Genomic DNA, 16,896 nt, shown 5'->3' with positions numbered 1-16,896 from the left:
GAAAGGCAAAGCAAATACAAAACCAGAATATATGCAATGCAGACTAAGAAAATACTGAGAGGGGAAATGCCCAAATATAACTCACTAAGCATTGTGATGGTTCTTAAATAGATATCATGATGCTCTGATATGTAAATGTGGGAAAATTTGCAAAGACTTCTTGAAGTCTTCTCAGTGTCTCATTACTATATGAGCTTTAGGCCTCCTTACTAGAATGTTGTTAGGTGTAGAAATTATTAAAAGAGGTAACAGAAGACATAGTTCAGAAGAACTTCAAAAATGAATGGCAAAGGCAAAATGATATCCCACATGTACTATACTTTTTAAGACTGATTTTCTTTTTTTTTTTTTTTTTTTTTTGCTTAATTTAGAGCCTGTTATTAGAACTTCCTTAAACTTTGAAGTTTGGTCAAGAATTTCCTCTGCCTTTTTGGATGAGCCAAAGTAGCATCCTACTGAAGGCATTCCATGACATTAATGATACAAAGGATAGAAGGAAGGAAGGAGCAAAGGTCTGAAAATTCCTATGTTGAAATACTAACTCCCAAGGTGATAGTATCAGGAGGAAGTGGGGCCTCTGGGAGGTGATTAGGTCACTAGGACAGAGCCTTCATGAATGGGATTAGTGCTCTTATAAAAGAGGTCTGAGAGAGTTCATTAGCCTCCTTCCACCACTTGAGGATCCAGTGAGAAAGTGCTATGTATGAACCATGAAGTAGGCCCTCATCAGCTACCACACTGAATCTGTCAGCAACATCTTAAACTTCCCAGCTTCCAGAATTGTGAGAAATGTTTGTTCTTTATAAGCCACTCGGTTTAAGGTATTTTGTTATAGCAACACGAATTGGCTAAGACAGAAGGAAAAAAAGGAAGGATGGAAGGAAGGGCGGAAGGAAATAAATAAATAAAAGAAGGGAGAAAGGAAAGACAGAAGGAAGAGAAAACAATTTAGTAAAAAAGACGACTGATTTCAAGAAGGGAACATACCATTGTGATAAGCAGAATAATGGCTCCCTAAAGTTGTCCACATGCAGAGAGGCAAATACCTATATACAGTTAGGATCTGAGAAAGGTTATACTTAGAGATTAGGCAAACTGGAAAAACAAAAACAAAGCAGCAGCCCATGGAATCAGACAGTAAATTGTCTTTACTGTTAGTGATACTCAAAAACATACATAGAAAAATAAAAGCAAACAAATAAAAAATAATCTGGGCCACTATGACAACTATGGCCTGAAAAACTATTATCCAAGAATTATAATTTAAAGTTACATAGGACTGGGGCACCTGGGTGGCTCAGTCAGTTAAGCGGCTGACTCTTGATGTCAGGTCAGGTCATGATCTCACGGTTTAGGAATTCGAGCCCCGCATAGGGCTCTACACTGACAGTGTGCAACCTGCTTGGGATTCTCTCTCCCTCTCTCTCTGCCCTCCTGTGCTCTCTCACTCTCTCTCTCTCTCAAAAATAAATAAACTTAAAAAAATAAAGTTACATAGGACTGCAGTTCTCTCCAGTGTATCACAGAATAACCCACAGCCGCACCCACACACATACAAATACACACACACGCCCTCCTGGAAAAAACACACACCTAACCCAGTCCTTAAAGAATCTCCACAGACACATTCCAACAAATCTGTACTCAAAATACAAAATTACTAAACACAAAAGAACATAAACCACCGTGAGTGAGACCCAGCAGAAACAACAAACCATAGAACAAAACCTGCAGACTTCAGATATTGAAATTATTAGGTATGGAATACAAAATAAGTTTAGTAAGTTTAAAGAATATAAAGCTGTATTTGAAAGGACTTTCCAGTAAGAACAGACTACTGAAAATGAATTGGCTGATCAGAAAAAAGAACCAAATAAAACCTCTGGACATTAACCACTGAAACTTAGTATCATATTATACATACCTAAGGAGAAAATTAGTGAACTGGAATAGAATGTGAATAAGTTATACAGAACGCAACACGAAAAGAAAAAAAATATGACAAATTATTAAGGAGTAGTTAAGAGACATAGAAGAGAACATTAGTATCTATAAAAGTTCCAGAAACCAGTAATAGAGAAAATGGGAAAGAGACCATATCCAGAGAGATACTGGCGGTGAATATTCAAGAATTGATGAAAAAATACAATCCCTGTATTTGAGAAGCCCAATACATTTCATGCTAAAAAAGGCAAAAAGGTATACTGTAGTCAAATCGTAGAATACAAAAGGCAAACAGAATTTTAAAAGTAGCTAGAAAGGAAAACAAGATTAACTACAAACTAATAATTAGACTCGGAACTGACCTTTCAATTTCAATAAAAGAAGCCAGGAAACTGGAATGATACCGTAATTTGCTGAGAATAAATGTCAACCTATACAACAGATCTAGTAAGGTTATTTTCCAAATAAGGGCACAGATATACGTGTGTGTGTGTGTGTGTGTGTGTGTGTGTGTGTGTAGATGGTTAAAAGGTATAAACTTCTAGTTATAAGGATAAATAAGTCCTGGGGATGTAAGGTACAACATGGTGACTATAGTTAATAACACTGTACTGTATAATGGAAGTTGCTAAGAGAGTAGTTCTCAGTACAAGGAAAACAATTTGTAACAATCTGAAGTGACAGAGGTCAACTAAACTTATTGTGGTAATCACTTTGCAATGTATACATATATCCAATTATGTCATACACATTAAACTGATACAGTGTTATATGTCAATTATATCTCAACAAAATTAGGAAAAAATAAGGGCAAAATAAAAACATTTCCAGGGAGACCCTCACTTGAAGATAATCTTTCTGAGATTAAGACTGTGAGATTTAGGAGGGGATGAGATTAAAAAGGGGATTAATAAATGGCAGATATATAAGTAACTCTAAGCTAACACTGACAGTATATATTTCAGAAGCCTAATTTGAAGGATTTAAAAAAATGACAAAAAACCAAACTTTGTACAAGTTCAAGTGTCCTGGCCAGGAGGGGAATGGGAGATATCAAAGCACTTTAAGACTATTTTTTAGGGAAGAGGTGAAGATATGGCATATCTAAGACTTCATTACCATAAGTATACTTATGGATATTTATGGAAATATAGTGAATGTCTTCTCAACTAATATAGGAAAATAAAGAGGAAAAATAGTGAAAATAGAGGAAATATAGTGAATGTCTTTTAAACTAATATAGAGGAAAATAAAGAGGAAAAATTAACCTTAGTTAATTCAAAAGAAAGGTAAGAAAGGAGAAGAGTATATGGAATGGCTAAAATAAATCTAAATAAATTAATAATCCCAGTAATGTAAATTGACTGAAATTTTCAAAAGTACAAATTATCACCCCACATAAAAAAGAACCAATAAAATACATAAAATATATGCTTTTAAAAAAGACATATCAGGGGCGCCTGGGTGGGTCAGTCAGTTAAGCATCTGACTCTTGACTTGGGCTCAGACAATGACCTTACGGTTTCTGAGTTTGAGGCCCACATTGGGCTCCATGCTTACAGGGTACAGCCTGCATGGGATGCTCTCTCTGTCTCTCTCTCTCTGCCCCTCCCTCCCTCTCTCTCTCTCTCTCAAAAATAAATAAACTTAAAATAAAAAAGACACATCAAAATGTAAGGAGAGAGACTGAAAAAGATGTACTAGGCTTCCATTAATGACAGCCAACCTTCTCATTAATAACTGAAAAAGCTGGACAAAACACAAAGTAGATACGTCTTCTTACAAGCATTGTAGAGACATTATTTGTCTCCGCTGCTGTGTAGACTGATGGTGCCAAAGCAATGGTGGGGAGACCTGCTTGCTCGCTGCCTTAGTACAAGAGCAGCACTGGCACCAAAGACCAAAGTCATGACATTCTTCGGTTCCATATACTCACATGAAAAAAACTTCACTTAAGAATGTATTTGCTGTGAATGTATCTGCTGCACTTGCATATTAATAGTTATAAAATACAATTTTTTAAATTCACCTGTGAGCACACGTCTCTTTAATATTCACTGGGATGAAACTAGGAGCATAAAACACTTCTGTGTTCTCCAGCACAGCGGTTGTCTTGAGAAAAAGCATGTGTGCAAGGGTTTGTGTTGCAAGGTGAACTGGTCACTTTTTTTAGGCACTGTCATTTTTGCTTGAAAGAACAGTGGGTAGAAAAACTACAGTTAATCAGACTTTGGTATCTGGCAGACATTTTTTTGAACCAAGCACGCCTGTCACTTCAAGGGAAACGAATGATAGCATTTGTTGCCAAAACAATGCGACTGCAGCAGACTGAACGCAGAAGCAGCCACGAGAAACCAGCTGTCTTCTATTAGACCAGACACTACACAGGTTTGCGAAGAATGTGAAATACCACTCTCCTCACTACGTTTTTAAAGTTACTTTAAAAAAATGTTTATGTTTATTATTTTTAAATGGATTAATAAATACTTTTAAACTTCTCGGTGTTAATTTCTAATAGGGCAAGTATGGATACAACCAACATAAACCAAAGCTCTTTCGGGTCCTCTATGATTTTCAACAACGTAAAGGGATCCTGAGAACAAAAATGTTCGAGGAGTGCTGCTTACAGCAACAAAAGGGAGTGAACTAGGACTGGATGCAACAGTGTAGATGACACCAACAATCTGTCGTGTCAAAGAAGCAGAAACAGAAAAACTCCTGTAATATGATCCCATTCATACGAGGCACAAAAATGGGTAAAACTAAACCACGTTGTTGAGGGTGCATTAAGTGGGTGGTAAACCCACACGGCAAAGCAGTGATTTACATAAAAGTCATGATTGTGGTTATCTTACGGAGGAAGGGGAGGGATTGTGACAGGAAAGACCTATGAAGGGGTGTTTGGGGGCACGGCAATGTTTTATTTACTGATCTGTGGGTTATATTTTTATTATTATTATTTATTTTATATTTACATTTTATTTGCCATAAGTTTCTGAACTAAAAAATATATTGTATTTTTTAAATTATTTTTTTAAGTTTGTTTTTATTTATTTTGAGGGAGAGTTAGAGCAAGTGGGGGAGGGGCAGAGAGAGAGGGAGACAGAATCACACGCAGGTTCCTTGCTGTCAGCACAGAGCCCGCTGCGGGGCTTGAACCCACAAACCGTGACATCATGACCTGAGCCGAAATCAGGAGCCAGATGCTTAAATGACTGAGGCATCCCTGAACTAAAAAATATATTTTAAAACTAAGGGAAAACTTCATCATTACTACAGGAAAAAACAGAAAACAAAACAAAATATGGGGCGCCAGGGTGGCTCAGTCAGTTAAGCGTCTGACTTTGACTCAGGTCATGATCTCACAGTTTGTGAATTCGAACCCTACGTTGGGCTCTGTGCTGACAGCTGAGTCTGGAGCCTGCTTCAGATTCAGATTTTGTTTCTCCCTCTCTCTCTCTCTCTCTCTCTGCCCCTCCCCAGCTTGTGCTCTCTTTCTCTCTCAAAAATACAAATAAATAAGCTCAAAAAAATAGAAAATAATGCAAAATATTAATAAGACTAGAGGTGATATATTTATTTTGACAACCATATTGATTTTTAGGCAAAAAAAGCCACCATTTCTAGAGATCTGGGGATAGTATATAAAGAGACAATTCAATTAACTAAAAAGATGTAAGAAATCTATATTCTTGTGAGAGGCAGTAACAATGCTTCAAAATATATAAAATTTAAAAATAATAGAACTACAAGCAGAAATTGAGTCTATCGCTGTAATGTATAATTTAAAATAATAATTGACAGAGCAAGCTGACAAAAACATTAATAATGATAGAGGTTTAAAACACATATTAACATGTTTGATCTTACATGGAATACAACCCTGCACCCCATATTGGAGAATACAGAGACATTGTTTTAGTCATGTCAAAAACTGTATAAAAACTGGTGCATTTTCTGACTACAATGGAATCAGAGTAATTAAAACAATCTTTAAAAACCTTTTTAAAAATCAAATAGGGTATTTCAAAGTAAATTATACTTGATTTTGCACTATTTATTCTTTCTCGTTTTTTACATTTATGTTCATTGCTGTGGCCAGATAATCAAGAGCTGAATATATGAGAAACGCGGAAAGAATCACAGATGTTTGCAACAGAAAAGGCAACAAGGTAACCATCTTCTTGGATACAAAGGGGTATGCTCAACCTTATAGGATGGCAAGAAATAATCTGACATAACACGGGCAGAATCTACTGTGAGGGTGATTGAATTTTGTAAGAGGCTCTTACAGAGGCCACAGAATCTCTCTATAGGCAAAGTTAGGAGGGTCCCTGCACCTTTCCTGAAGCAACTTCTTCCTGAGGTAGGATCTCCGGCGGTATTCAGCTCCATGAACTATACTCACACTGTGCACTTTAGCATTCCAGCTGATGTGCAATTTTGGAAACTAGCACATAACTGCCAGTAAATTTATAACATCGTACTAATACATTTGTGCACTACATGCATTAATGATGTTTGATATAAATTTTCAGGCCAACTGACCTTTTTTTCTAATTGTAAACACATTTTCCTTGTTTGCTTGCATTGTTTCGAAAATAATCATACCTTTCTGAGCAAAAACTGCTCTATCAGAGGGGAAAAAAAGTCAGTTTATATAACCAACTAAGACCTAAGGGAGTTAAAAAGTTATGTAATCCATTTAATAAGACTGGATAAAAATGACACCAAGTTACACCACTTTAAAATATGTATTTTATATTATTAGATGGAAAAAATATTTTCAGTTAAAATATGTGATAAAAAAATTTAAAATATTACAATAAGATGAAAATCATATATTTGCTTTCTTATTAAATACACAAGCATAATAAAAATGAAATAGACAATTTAAATCTACTTCTCAATATTATTCAACTAATGTCTGAGTGATTGCAATTTGTATGTGTAGTTTAAACTAGAGCTATGTTAGTATCTATTTCCTTTTGACAAGAGTACTCTGAAAATCATCTATATGAAAATCATTTGAGTTTAAAGGAAAAATATAAAATGCCACAGTTGGAAAAATGGCTCATTCAATGACACATGAGATTAGAAAAATAAGTAATAAAGTCACAAGTATTAACATTTATTAAGTTTCACAGTACATATAATCTGTGAGATTTTCCTCTCTCTTTACCTGTCTGCACCCCCCCCCCCCCGCCCGCTCTCTCACTCGTTCTCTTTAAATAAATAAACTTAAAAAAAAATGGAGGCGCCTAGGTGGCTCAGTTGTTTAAGTGTCTGGTTCTTGGTTTTGGCTCACGTCATGTTCTCACAGTTCATGAGTTCTAGCCCCACATAGGGCTCTGCGCTGACAGTGTGGAGCCTGCTTGGGATTCTCTCTCTCTCGGCCCTTCCCCGCTCTCTCACTCACTCTCTTTCAAAATAAATAAACAAACTTAAAAAAAATAATCTGTGAGATTTTCATTTTATATATTCTTACAAAGCTTTGAAATGATTAACAGAGGAACATTAAAATTTTCAAGAAAATGGAAAACTGTATTTAATGGAAAAAGTAGTGAACTTTGTAGTAAAAATTTAAAACACTTGTAAGGTGTCAAAACAAGTAGTCAGAAGGGTCCCATGGACTTGGGTTGTTCTCCAACCCATTCTAGGTCCATTCCTTGTGACTGAAGCAAGATACCGTGGGTTTATTTTATGTTGAATCATCCTCCAGTGTATGTTCAAAGCTAGAACAGAGTTAATTTTTATAGTTTGGAATTCTGGCTAAGTCTCCGACACAGGAGACCGCACGCCTGCTTTGCACACTGTAACTCTAACACTTTCAGCAGGAGACGGAGTCAGTAACCCTGAACTCAGGGGCTTCTCTCAGGGGGACTTTGTTTACTGAAGGATCCTTCTAAATGACTTAAGGATCCTTGGGGAAACTAAATGAACTGTGCATGTTTACATTCAAAAGGGGCCATGGCCTATATGCTCCGTTGTTAGTAGCTGGGCTAACCAACAAGCTCTGAGTTTCCAGGAGGAAGGAAAGGAGAAGAAAACTGAGCATAAGCATATCTGGAAGATCCGTTGCAGAACTGTCAACTTTTTCAAGAAAAGAAGAGTCTGAAAGTGGTAATCCTCTTCGAGAAATAACATGATATATTAAACATGTCAAGTATCATACCAGACTTTTGTACAGACCACAGGCCGTAGGCAGGCATTCAAGATTTTAGAAAAATTTTACAGAAATACTGATGACCAAGAAAAGTCTATCTATTAATATTCCTCTTTATCAGAACTGAGAAAGACTATTATCAAATGGAGAGATCTAGTACTTAAAATACCTGTGTTCTGCAGGAGCATAGCCTGAGAATCTGCTCCATAATTTGTATTTAACTCTTCAAATACTGCTGAAAAATATAAAATTTTGATTATTCTATCAGAGCTTTTGGTAGTTGTTCACTCACCTTTCCCTTATTTTAATCTAAAGTTAAAGATATACACCTGCTTTGTAAATTTTAGTCTTCTTATAAATCTAGGAAGGAAATAAAAAAAATTGGCTTGGCCGCACCTTATTATATTCAATAAATTCCTCAACATTTTCAATAGTAGATATAGCTGGATACAAAGAAATAACATCATCAAGTACAACAGGTGAGGGATATTTACATAAAGAACATTTAAAGTATTGTACATACACTATTAGTAGGAGAATGGTATCCATAAAGTTGAAGACGCTGACATAGAGCACAAAGGGCCAAATGAAGTGTCACATTTCAGAATGAACCCAAGTATAGCAAAAGAAAAAAAGAAAAAGACGACAAAATAATCAATTAGGAAGGGCAAATCATTATGCTACATTCTATATAGAGCACACACACAATACAAGTGGGATAAATGTTAAAGATGAGTAGCAAAGTTTTTCAAATTTCATACAATTAAATATTAAGTGAATCTGTGCTCATTTCAACCATCTTCGTTTTAACTTTCTGACAGAACTATGGCTTTGAGTAAAACACTCCTCTGAAGTACACGGTTTTACTGACATGCTTCAGCAATTCCATATGGATTAGGGGAAAACTCTAGATGTGGCAGCATGGCAGTGGATATGGTATGAGACACCTGCAGTGGAATCGTGTTCTGCTCCTTTTAGCGCCATGACCTGAGGCAAGTCAATGAAGCTCTCTAAGATGGCTTCCTCCTCTGGAAAACAGTATGACACTTACCTGCAGAAATGTAATGAGGACTAAATGGGAGCAACACTTACAATGGACATAGCACAGAGTGTCTCAAGATACGTTGTTTCCCTCTTGACCCCCGCAGCACAGTTTTATTTCATGAGGATTTAGTATATTTCATATACGGTTAAGCGGAGACAGGTTTTAGCTCATTTGATCCCCATAACAATCACATGTGGCCATTACTTCTATTATCCCCATGGCACAAATGAAGAAACTGAGGCACACAGAGGCTAAGGACCTGTTCAAGGTCAGGCAGATAATGAATGGCAGAGCTGATACTCAAACTCTGAAAATCTGGCTCCTGAGCCTGTGCTCTACTGTCTCTCTAATGTAATCAATGTATTTTCACTATAAGCTAAATTTCAATTGCTTAAAGATTCAAAAATCTTACCAGTTCAGATTTGCATTATTTAAAATGTGGCATCTATTAACAATAGATTACCATAGAGAGCTGTATTGTCTTAGAGTGCTGTTTATTTAGTTCAGAGGCTGTCTAAAGATTATTTCTGAATTGCTTTAAGAAATAGTTCTGATGGCTAAATTATACAAATAAATTTCAAGAGCACTAATTAAACTCTGTAAGGTAAATACCTATGAAGTATCTGTGGAGATCAATAGCTTTAGTGTTTCCTTATATATAAACAAGCTATACAGTATATTACTTATAAGTCACTTTTATCTGTTCTTTAAAACAAGTCTCCTCCATGTATTTCCTAGAGGAAGCTTCACTGACCTATATGCATATAAAATTATACAATTTAGGGTATGTTGATATAACTTAAGTTTCAAATTCGGATAGACTTTCCCTAATTAATAAAAGTTAATAAGGTTTTACTATATCACTATTATGAACTATTTTCATTAAACCAGCATTAAATTTACTATTCCTGGGCTGCAATAAAGCTCAGAGCCAAGCTTTGTGCTGACAATGTAGCTTTTCCCAGTGTGGCTTGTCTGCTGTCATTGCTCCCTTTTCTCTCTCCCTTTGTTACTTGACTTACGTATTTTAGTAAATGTTAATGATTAGAACAGCACTGTGTTTTCCTTGCAAGATTCACAAGCCCTTTCTGAAAGCAGTATAGATAAATAAATAAACAAAACTGTTAAATTTTTGAAACTAATGTAAACATTGTGTTTCAACTATACTGAAAAAAAAAAGCCAGTTAAATTTCTGTCCATTGAAATATGATCTATTCTGTTCCCGAGGTATAGCAAAAGGTTAATCAACGTAATTCAGCCTCCTAAATGATATTTTATTAACAATTTGCTTATGCAGTTAAATATAGCTAATCTATCAAAATTAAAATAACTTCTTACACTTTCCATATATTATCTACAGAAAATAAAATTTACGAAGGTATTTAGTTCTCTCATGTTATTGCTAATACTCTAAAAAAATGGCATTATAGAGCTAATTCACGTGGGATTTATGAATTATAATTTGAAAATCACGAGACCTGAATTAGAGAACTCGTAATGCCCCTTTTAATACCTGAGTAACATTATAACCAGCTCTTGATTTTGTGTCTTCCATAAGCTTTGTCAGTTAGAATACTGAGGGTGACTCAACAAAAACTGATAATTATATCACAGTCAAATAGCTTATGAAATAATAAGTATTCCATAATCCTGATAATCTGCTTTTATTAATTTAAATATAAACACACAATCTATTGGGATTAAATATGGCACCATCTGCTACAGATAATACATGTTTTTTAAAAAAACGTGATATATATCCTTATAACAATGAGAATAATAAAAAATGTTGCAGCTCTGTAGGTAGACCAACTAAGCTGCTGCACAGGGCCACTAATTTAAAATGAAACAATCATCACTTACATCTCAACAAAACTGTGTTTCTGCTATCTAAGGACCAGACGAAGAAATAGGCTATAATGGTTAAAGTACAGATCTGGAGCTGCCCAACCATGGACTCAAATCTTAGCTTGCCATAATTACAGATAATAAGATAACTAATTTAACTGGTGGGCCGACAAGCATCCAGCACAGTCCCTGAGAGTAAGATCTCAGCACCTGTTTGTTATTTGTATTATGTGAGCCTGGGATACTGTCGGGCGGAAATACTTGGGACAAACAGAAAGAAGACTGGTAGGGAAATGGAGGCAAAGGCTGCTTAACTCTACCTTCAGAGTAAGTTGAAAACCTTACTCACCCCAGAAGAATCTCTTATTTCTAAGAACTCAAAAAAATATATTATTTCCTTGGTTTTGCTTCAACATCCATATTGTTACAGTGCCACTAAAGCCACTCACATGTAGAATTAAATCTTTGCAATTCACCTTTAAATTTTTTCATGCATAATGATCTGTATTCATCTATTATATGATATACCCTTCAAATCTCATGGAAAACAACAATATGGATGAAAATGAAAAAATGCATGTGATTATGGACACAGATGTTTAATATCAATATTTAAGATAATATTGATACAGATGCATAGAAATCTGAAGCAGTTTTCCTATGTAAGAACTTTAGGAAGCTTTCCTGCAAGGGATAGCTGTAAAGTTACCAACTGTAGTTCTTGTGTCTCAGCATGAATAAAACGACTCTCAGCTAGAAGGCCCACCTGAAACTACCATAAATTATTCTTACCAGCATTGCACGCTTTTCTTCATCTCCTTTAGTTTCTCTCTTTTCATTTTTTTTCCTGAATATCTCTTGAAGCTGACAAAGAAAGTGATCAAGAATCAAATATCCAGTGAGTTTCCGGGGCCCCACTTACCACCCTGTGCTAGGTATATTCTAAAAACATCTACCGAGAACATTCATACTGCTACAGATATATTTTCTGGTACCAATTTTTTTTTTTTTCCTGAGAAAAAGAAAACACACCCTTGGCTACTGGCAACCTATGGTTAAGTTAAATGTACAAGATTATAGCTTTACTTTATCTCTAAGACATACAGACAGGGAGTCTGTGACCCACAAATAAAAAAGCCTACTGGGGTATAAAGAAAACTGGAACAGAATTCAGGATTGTAGGTTGGAGCCCATCTTCTGTCACTAACTTCATGATGGTGAACAGGTCACTCATCCCTCACGAGGCCCCAGTTTGCTCACGTGGAATGAGATGGCCTCGGAAGTCCTTTTCAGGTAACCGAATGCTGGCGGGAGCAAGGGCTCTGCCTATAACCCCTTGAGTAAGTTAGTCTAATCATTCACGGAATGTTTTCCACATCCAGAACAAGGAGGTAACTCCTTCCCTTACAGGAATATTTTTTTTCTCCAGCTTTATTGAGGTGTAATCGCCAGGTCTTGTAAGAATGTTGTGCAGAGTAAATATTACACATAGTTACTCAGCACATTGCCTGTCACAGAGTAACTTCTCAAGAGATGTCATTTATTATTATTAATGCTGTTATTTCCTCTTTAAAATTCTATCTTACAAAGGGAAGCCTAATCCTACCTCTATCACAGCTTTCTGGTGAGGTCAGTATTCTTGTCTGTGTAACCTGAACAGCGATCTCAACTCTTCATTTCATAAGGCAATAGTTGAAAGTCAGATGAAATGTATTACCTCCCAACATAGGTAATAACACAAATACAGTACATAATATAAATGATTTTGTGAACAAGTACATTTATCCCCACACTTTTTCTTTGTGAAAAGAGTTTTCAGCAAAGGTTATTAATACTCATTTCATAAATAGGCAGGGTAATCCTAGATTTTAGACTCTAACAACTAAGTTAGCTCAACTCTACCTCCTTCTTTCAGGAATTCTTTGCTGTTGACAAACAGACTAAAACAACAAACAAAAGCCATCACACCTGAGGCAGCAGTACAGCCACCACAAAGGCAAGGAGCACACCATCGCCTTCACAAGAGTAAAGAGCAGAAGCCGTGGTCCTGCATGAACGTTTTTACCTCCCGTCTCCACAGACAGCTTTCCAAAGGACATCTCTATACAGGCGACTTTCAATGGACTGAGTTCCAAAAGTTAATCTTTTAATCAATGGGGTAGAACTTGGGAGTTTCTACAGAAAGCTTACTAAAAATTATTTAGAGTACTAGGCCCATTCTGAAAGTCCTAAAATGGAGTTTTATGCTATCATAACAAAACCATATTAAACTAAATCTGTTGACTTTGGGATGGTAGGAACATATCTCTACCTTTGCACTGAACCTGAAAACTCTTACCCCCCTCCCCCCATCATCCTGGAAAACACTGGAATGAGGGGTCTGTTGTGGTTCCAATGGCCTGGTTCAGGGACTGTCCGAGCGAGGGCTGCATGGGTGTTAGAGGAAGCCATGGGACAGATCCCAGCAAGTAGTGGCTTGCTTCTTTTTGAATGGCTACTAATTAGCTTTCGACAAGGATTTTTATCTCTTCTCTTTCCTAGCACAGAAAAGAATGATTTCATAGTTTCTCTTCCATGTTCCAGCCTCTGAGGAAAATACTAAGCTGTTTAAGAGGTTTTTTGAGGGATTTTTAATGGCTGGTTACAAAGGAAAATATAAAACAAAATGGCTATTTATATGCCGTCTTTCTCTTTTCTTTTTACTAGGGGCTAAGGGTATATATCTTGTTACTGGAAGGATCTCTACTTTGAGGGGGAAAAAACAGACATTTTTGACATAGAAGTAGATGCAGAATCCCTGGGTGAAAAGAAATAGAAGATTCTAGAAGTGGGAGGTGGTAAGATGAGTGGTAAGATGAGTGAGCAGCTGTGATGTTGCCACACCAGCACCAGTCCTGTGTCGGTCGGGTGAGAAAGACTGAAGGTGAATACCTAAGAACAATCTTACTCTCCCCACTTTACATCAGACCTCATTCAAAGACAGGAGAAGGGAATAGGAAAATGGGGACCAGACCGGAACATAAGGCAGCGATAAATGGAAGAGGAAAGCAGAAAGAAAAACCACAGATCCGATCATGAGAAGGAAGGGAAGTTCCTGTGGCAAAAAGCTGTGGTTGGGGGCACTGAGAAGATGGGGTCTGAGAAGAACTGAGCACAGAAAACACCCCCCAGACTGCTCGTTACCCACCCACTGGGAAATATCAGGCTCATTTCAAATGCTCAGAAAGCGTGTAACAACTATAATCACCTTTATATAATGAATATAATTTATATATTTTTTAATATGAAAATTATTTAAAGTACGTAAGAATATACTTCTTTATTAAATTAAGGTGAAAGCATAATTTTTTCACTCTTCCTTCTACATTATTTCAAATAATGCAAAAACATAAGAATATAAATATTCAATACTTAACTACTGATAAAATGCAGCATATAATATACATACCACCAAAAATTCCTTTTTGTCCACCATCTCATTACCATCGGTGTCAAACATGTTGAAAGCTATTCTAAATCCTGCATGTGGCTCTGCCAGAAAAAATAGAAAAGTACTTGTGAAATGGAAAAATGTTTATAAAGTACAGTTGTAAGCAGTTATGTATATACTGTACAAAAATACTTTCTTTAACCAAGGATTTAAAAGCAGCATGTTACTATTAGTTAAATATAATAAAAGCTATATATGTATACATATTTCTGCTTCCTGTATTAGCACACTTAGTAACAAAACTGATAATACACTCTAGAAGTATTTGTGTGGTAACTGTTGCATAGCACAGACAGTAAAATTTAACTAACATTACTTGCAAAAATAAATACTTCTTTTTGTTATCCAAAGTCTGTCAGTTTTTTTAAAAGGGAAATATCAAATCATCGCATATGTTCAACTACTTAGATTCAAAGAAAAAAGTTAAAACATGACACAATGGACCAGTTGTAATTCTTAGGGAAATTATTGTGCGAATGACCTATGAAAATAAATGTCAAGCACAAGATATTACATATCTGAGTTTAAACCTCTAGAAGCCTCAAAAACAGAAATATAAAAGAGGCTTGAATAATTCTCAATTCCCCCCAAATACAAGGAACAATTGCTTTTCTGAGAAAGACATACTTTTACACACTAAGAGCTGCTTTAATGTTATGAATCTTATAAGGAGGTTCAATATCTTTTCCCTTCTAAAGCATAAAGAAGAAAACTTGAACGTGTCCTTCAAAGAGAAGCTCAGTACACATGCCTTTTAGAAACATCTGACCCTTTCTTTTGAGATGACGTGCAAAAAGTTTGGAAGAGAGGCCTCCCACAGATACATTTGGTATTTACCTGTTGTAAAACCTTGAAGCTAGCAAAAGAGAAGCACGTTACCCTACTTTCTTAACTGGTAATAGCTGTCTCTAATGGAAACAGAAGCCAGTCTTATATGCAAGCTCATTTCTTGCTTATAGCTTAGGAATGTAAACTTACTTTCATTAGCATTCAGTTGAAAAAGAAATAAAAAATTTCATCATCCCTAATAACCAAGTCTTAAGCTTTGAGATGATCCTGAAAACACACAGACAGGAAGTCCTTACACATAGTGTTTGGAAGGGAAAATAAAGTTAAAGCAATAACAAGCAAAGAGGAGAAAACTACAGACAGGTAACACAGATTCCGTAGCCCACTTTGTGTCAGCTCTGTTTTCACGTTTGGTCTTTGTTCTAATCTAAAAAACATCCATAATTTTTCAATGAAATTCCTGCAAGTTTCTAAAATGGGTCCTGAACTCCAAAGGAAGATTCACTGTGTCCCAGGATCCTAACTCTTCCATGTAAGCACATCCACCAGGTGTTTTCCTTACACATTTAACCACACACCCTGTCCCATCTCAGTAAGTGGCTTCCCTAGCCAGTTCTGTTATATTCTTGCCTATCATTCTGCTGTGTTAGGTATTTCAAATGAATGGTTTTGCAACCAAAGTTGTTCTAGCTGACAATACAGCTTTTTTACAAGTCTCTGAGATACTGGTTGACACTCCTTTGATTTTCACGGAGTATTCATCATTGACTGGGCTTGAATTGTAATGGCTTTCCAGTCTGAAACAACCTCAGACAGTTGTATTACTACTAACCACTAATTACTACTAACCACTAACCCTTAGTGTAACCACTAATACAACACTTCTCGTGCTTCAGCACCAACGTTTTAATTTTGAGTTCGGAAGAAAAAAATACAAAAAAGAATAAAGGATAATTTTTGAAACACACATACTCCCCCCCAAACTTCCTACGATAGAACTCCAACATAACACCATTCATTAGTAAATTTAGAGTAACAAAGTGGCTCTGAATTTTCTAATCATAGAGGTACAAGGAATTTTATGACTTGTTTCTAATGACAGAGTTTCACTGATACTCTTGTTCCCATACATCTCCACATATCCCCACAAACAGAAATCCCTCTAGCGATATTCTTTCATTTACTCTTTTTCACTCATTCACCAACTAGTTTTTTGAGAGGTGACCATGTGCTAGACACTGTTCTTGATACAGAAATGGACAAAAAAGAGAAAACCTTTGCCATCATGGACCTTGCATTCAAGTATGGGGAGAAAGACAAGAACACATAAACCAATAAACGAATCCTTTCAAATAGTTTTAAGTGCTATGAAGAAAATAAAGCACGGTAAAGGGAGAAAAAGGGAGCGGTAGGAGAGGGAGGATGGTCAGGAAAGGTTCACATTTCACATTTCAAAAGAAACCTGGATAATGTTTATTATCATGAGGATCTTGAGGAGAGAAGCACTGATGGCAGAAAGAGCAGAGAGTACAAATTCCTGAGGTGAGAATTCAAGGAACACAAAAGCCAGGTGGCTGGAGCACAGTGAACTAGAGCAGGTAAGATCCTGCATTA

At 36.2% G+C, this 16,896-nt stretch overlaps 1 protein-coding gene across 6 annotated transcripts in view; it reads right to left on the bottom strand.

Annotated features, from left to right (window-relative positions):
* MICU3 (mitochondrial calcium uptake 3) overlaps positions 1–16,896 on the bottom strand; it is a 110,995-nt gene that overhangs the window by 26,756 nt on the left and 67,343 nt on the right. For 5 of the 6 annotated variants that reach the window (XR_009615879.3, XM_060653079.3, XM_060653084.3 and 2 more), the window contains 3 exons: positions 14,452–14,534; positions 11,796–11,867; positions 8,634–8,672 (listed from right to left, as the gene is read on the bottom strand). Coding sequence is in view for 5 of the 6 variants with exons in the window: in XM_060653079.3 (XP_060509062.1) it covers positions 8,634–8,672; positions 11,796–11,867; positions 14,452–14,534 (194 nt within the window). In the remaining variant the exon portion in view is untranslated. The remainder of the gene's footprint in view (positions 1–8,633; positions 8,673–11,795; positions 11,868–14,451; positions 14,535–16,896) is intronic. The other variant, XM_060653081.3, reaches the window with a different exon arrangement.

Source organism: Panthera onca, chromosome B1 (assembly GCF_046562875.1).
Source record: "Panthera onca isolate mPanOnc1 chromosome B1, mPanOnc1 haplotype 2, whole genome shotgun sequence".
NCBI classification, from domain to species: Eukaryota; Metazoa; Chordata; class Mammalia; order Carnivora; family Felidae; genus Panthera; species Panthera onca.
The sequence above is the reverse complement of the archived record's forward strand: the minus strand, read 5'-3'. Positions and strand labels throughout refer to the sequence as shown.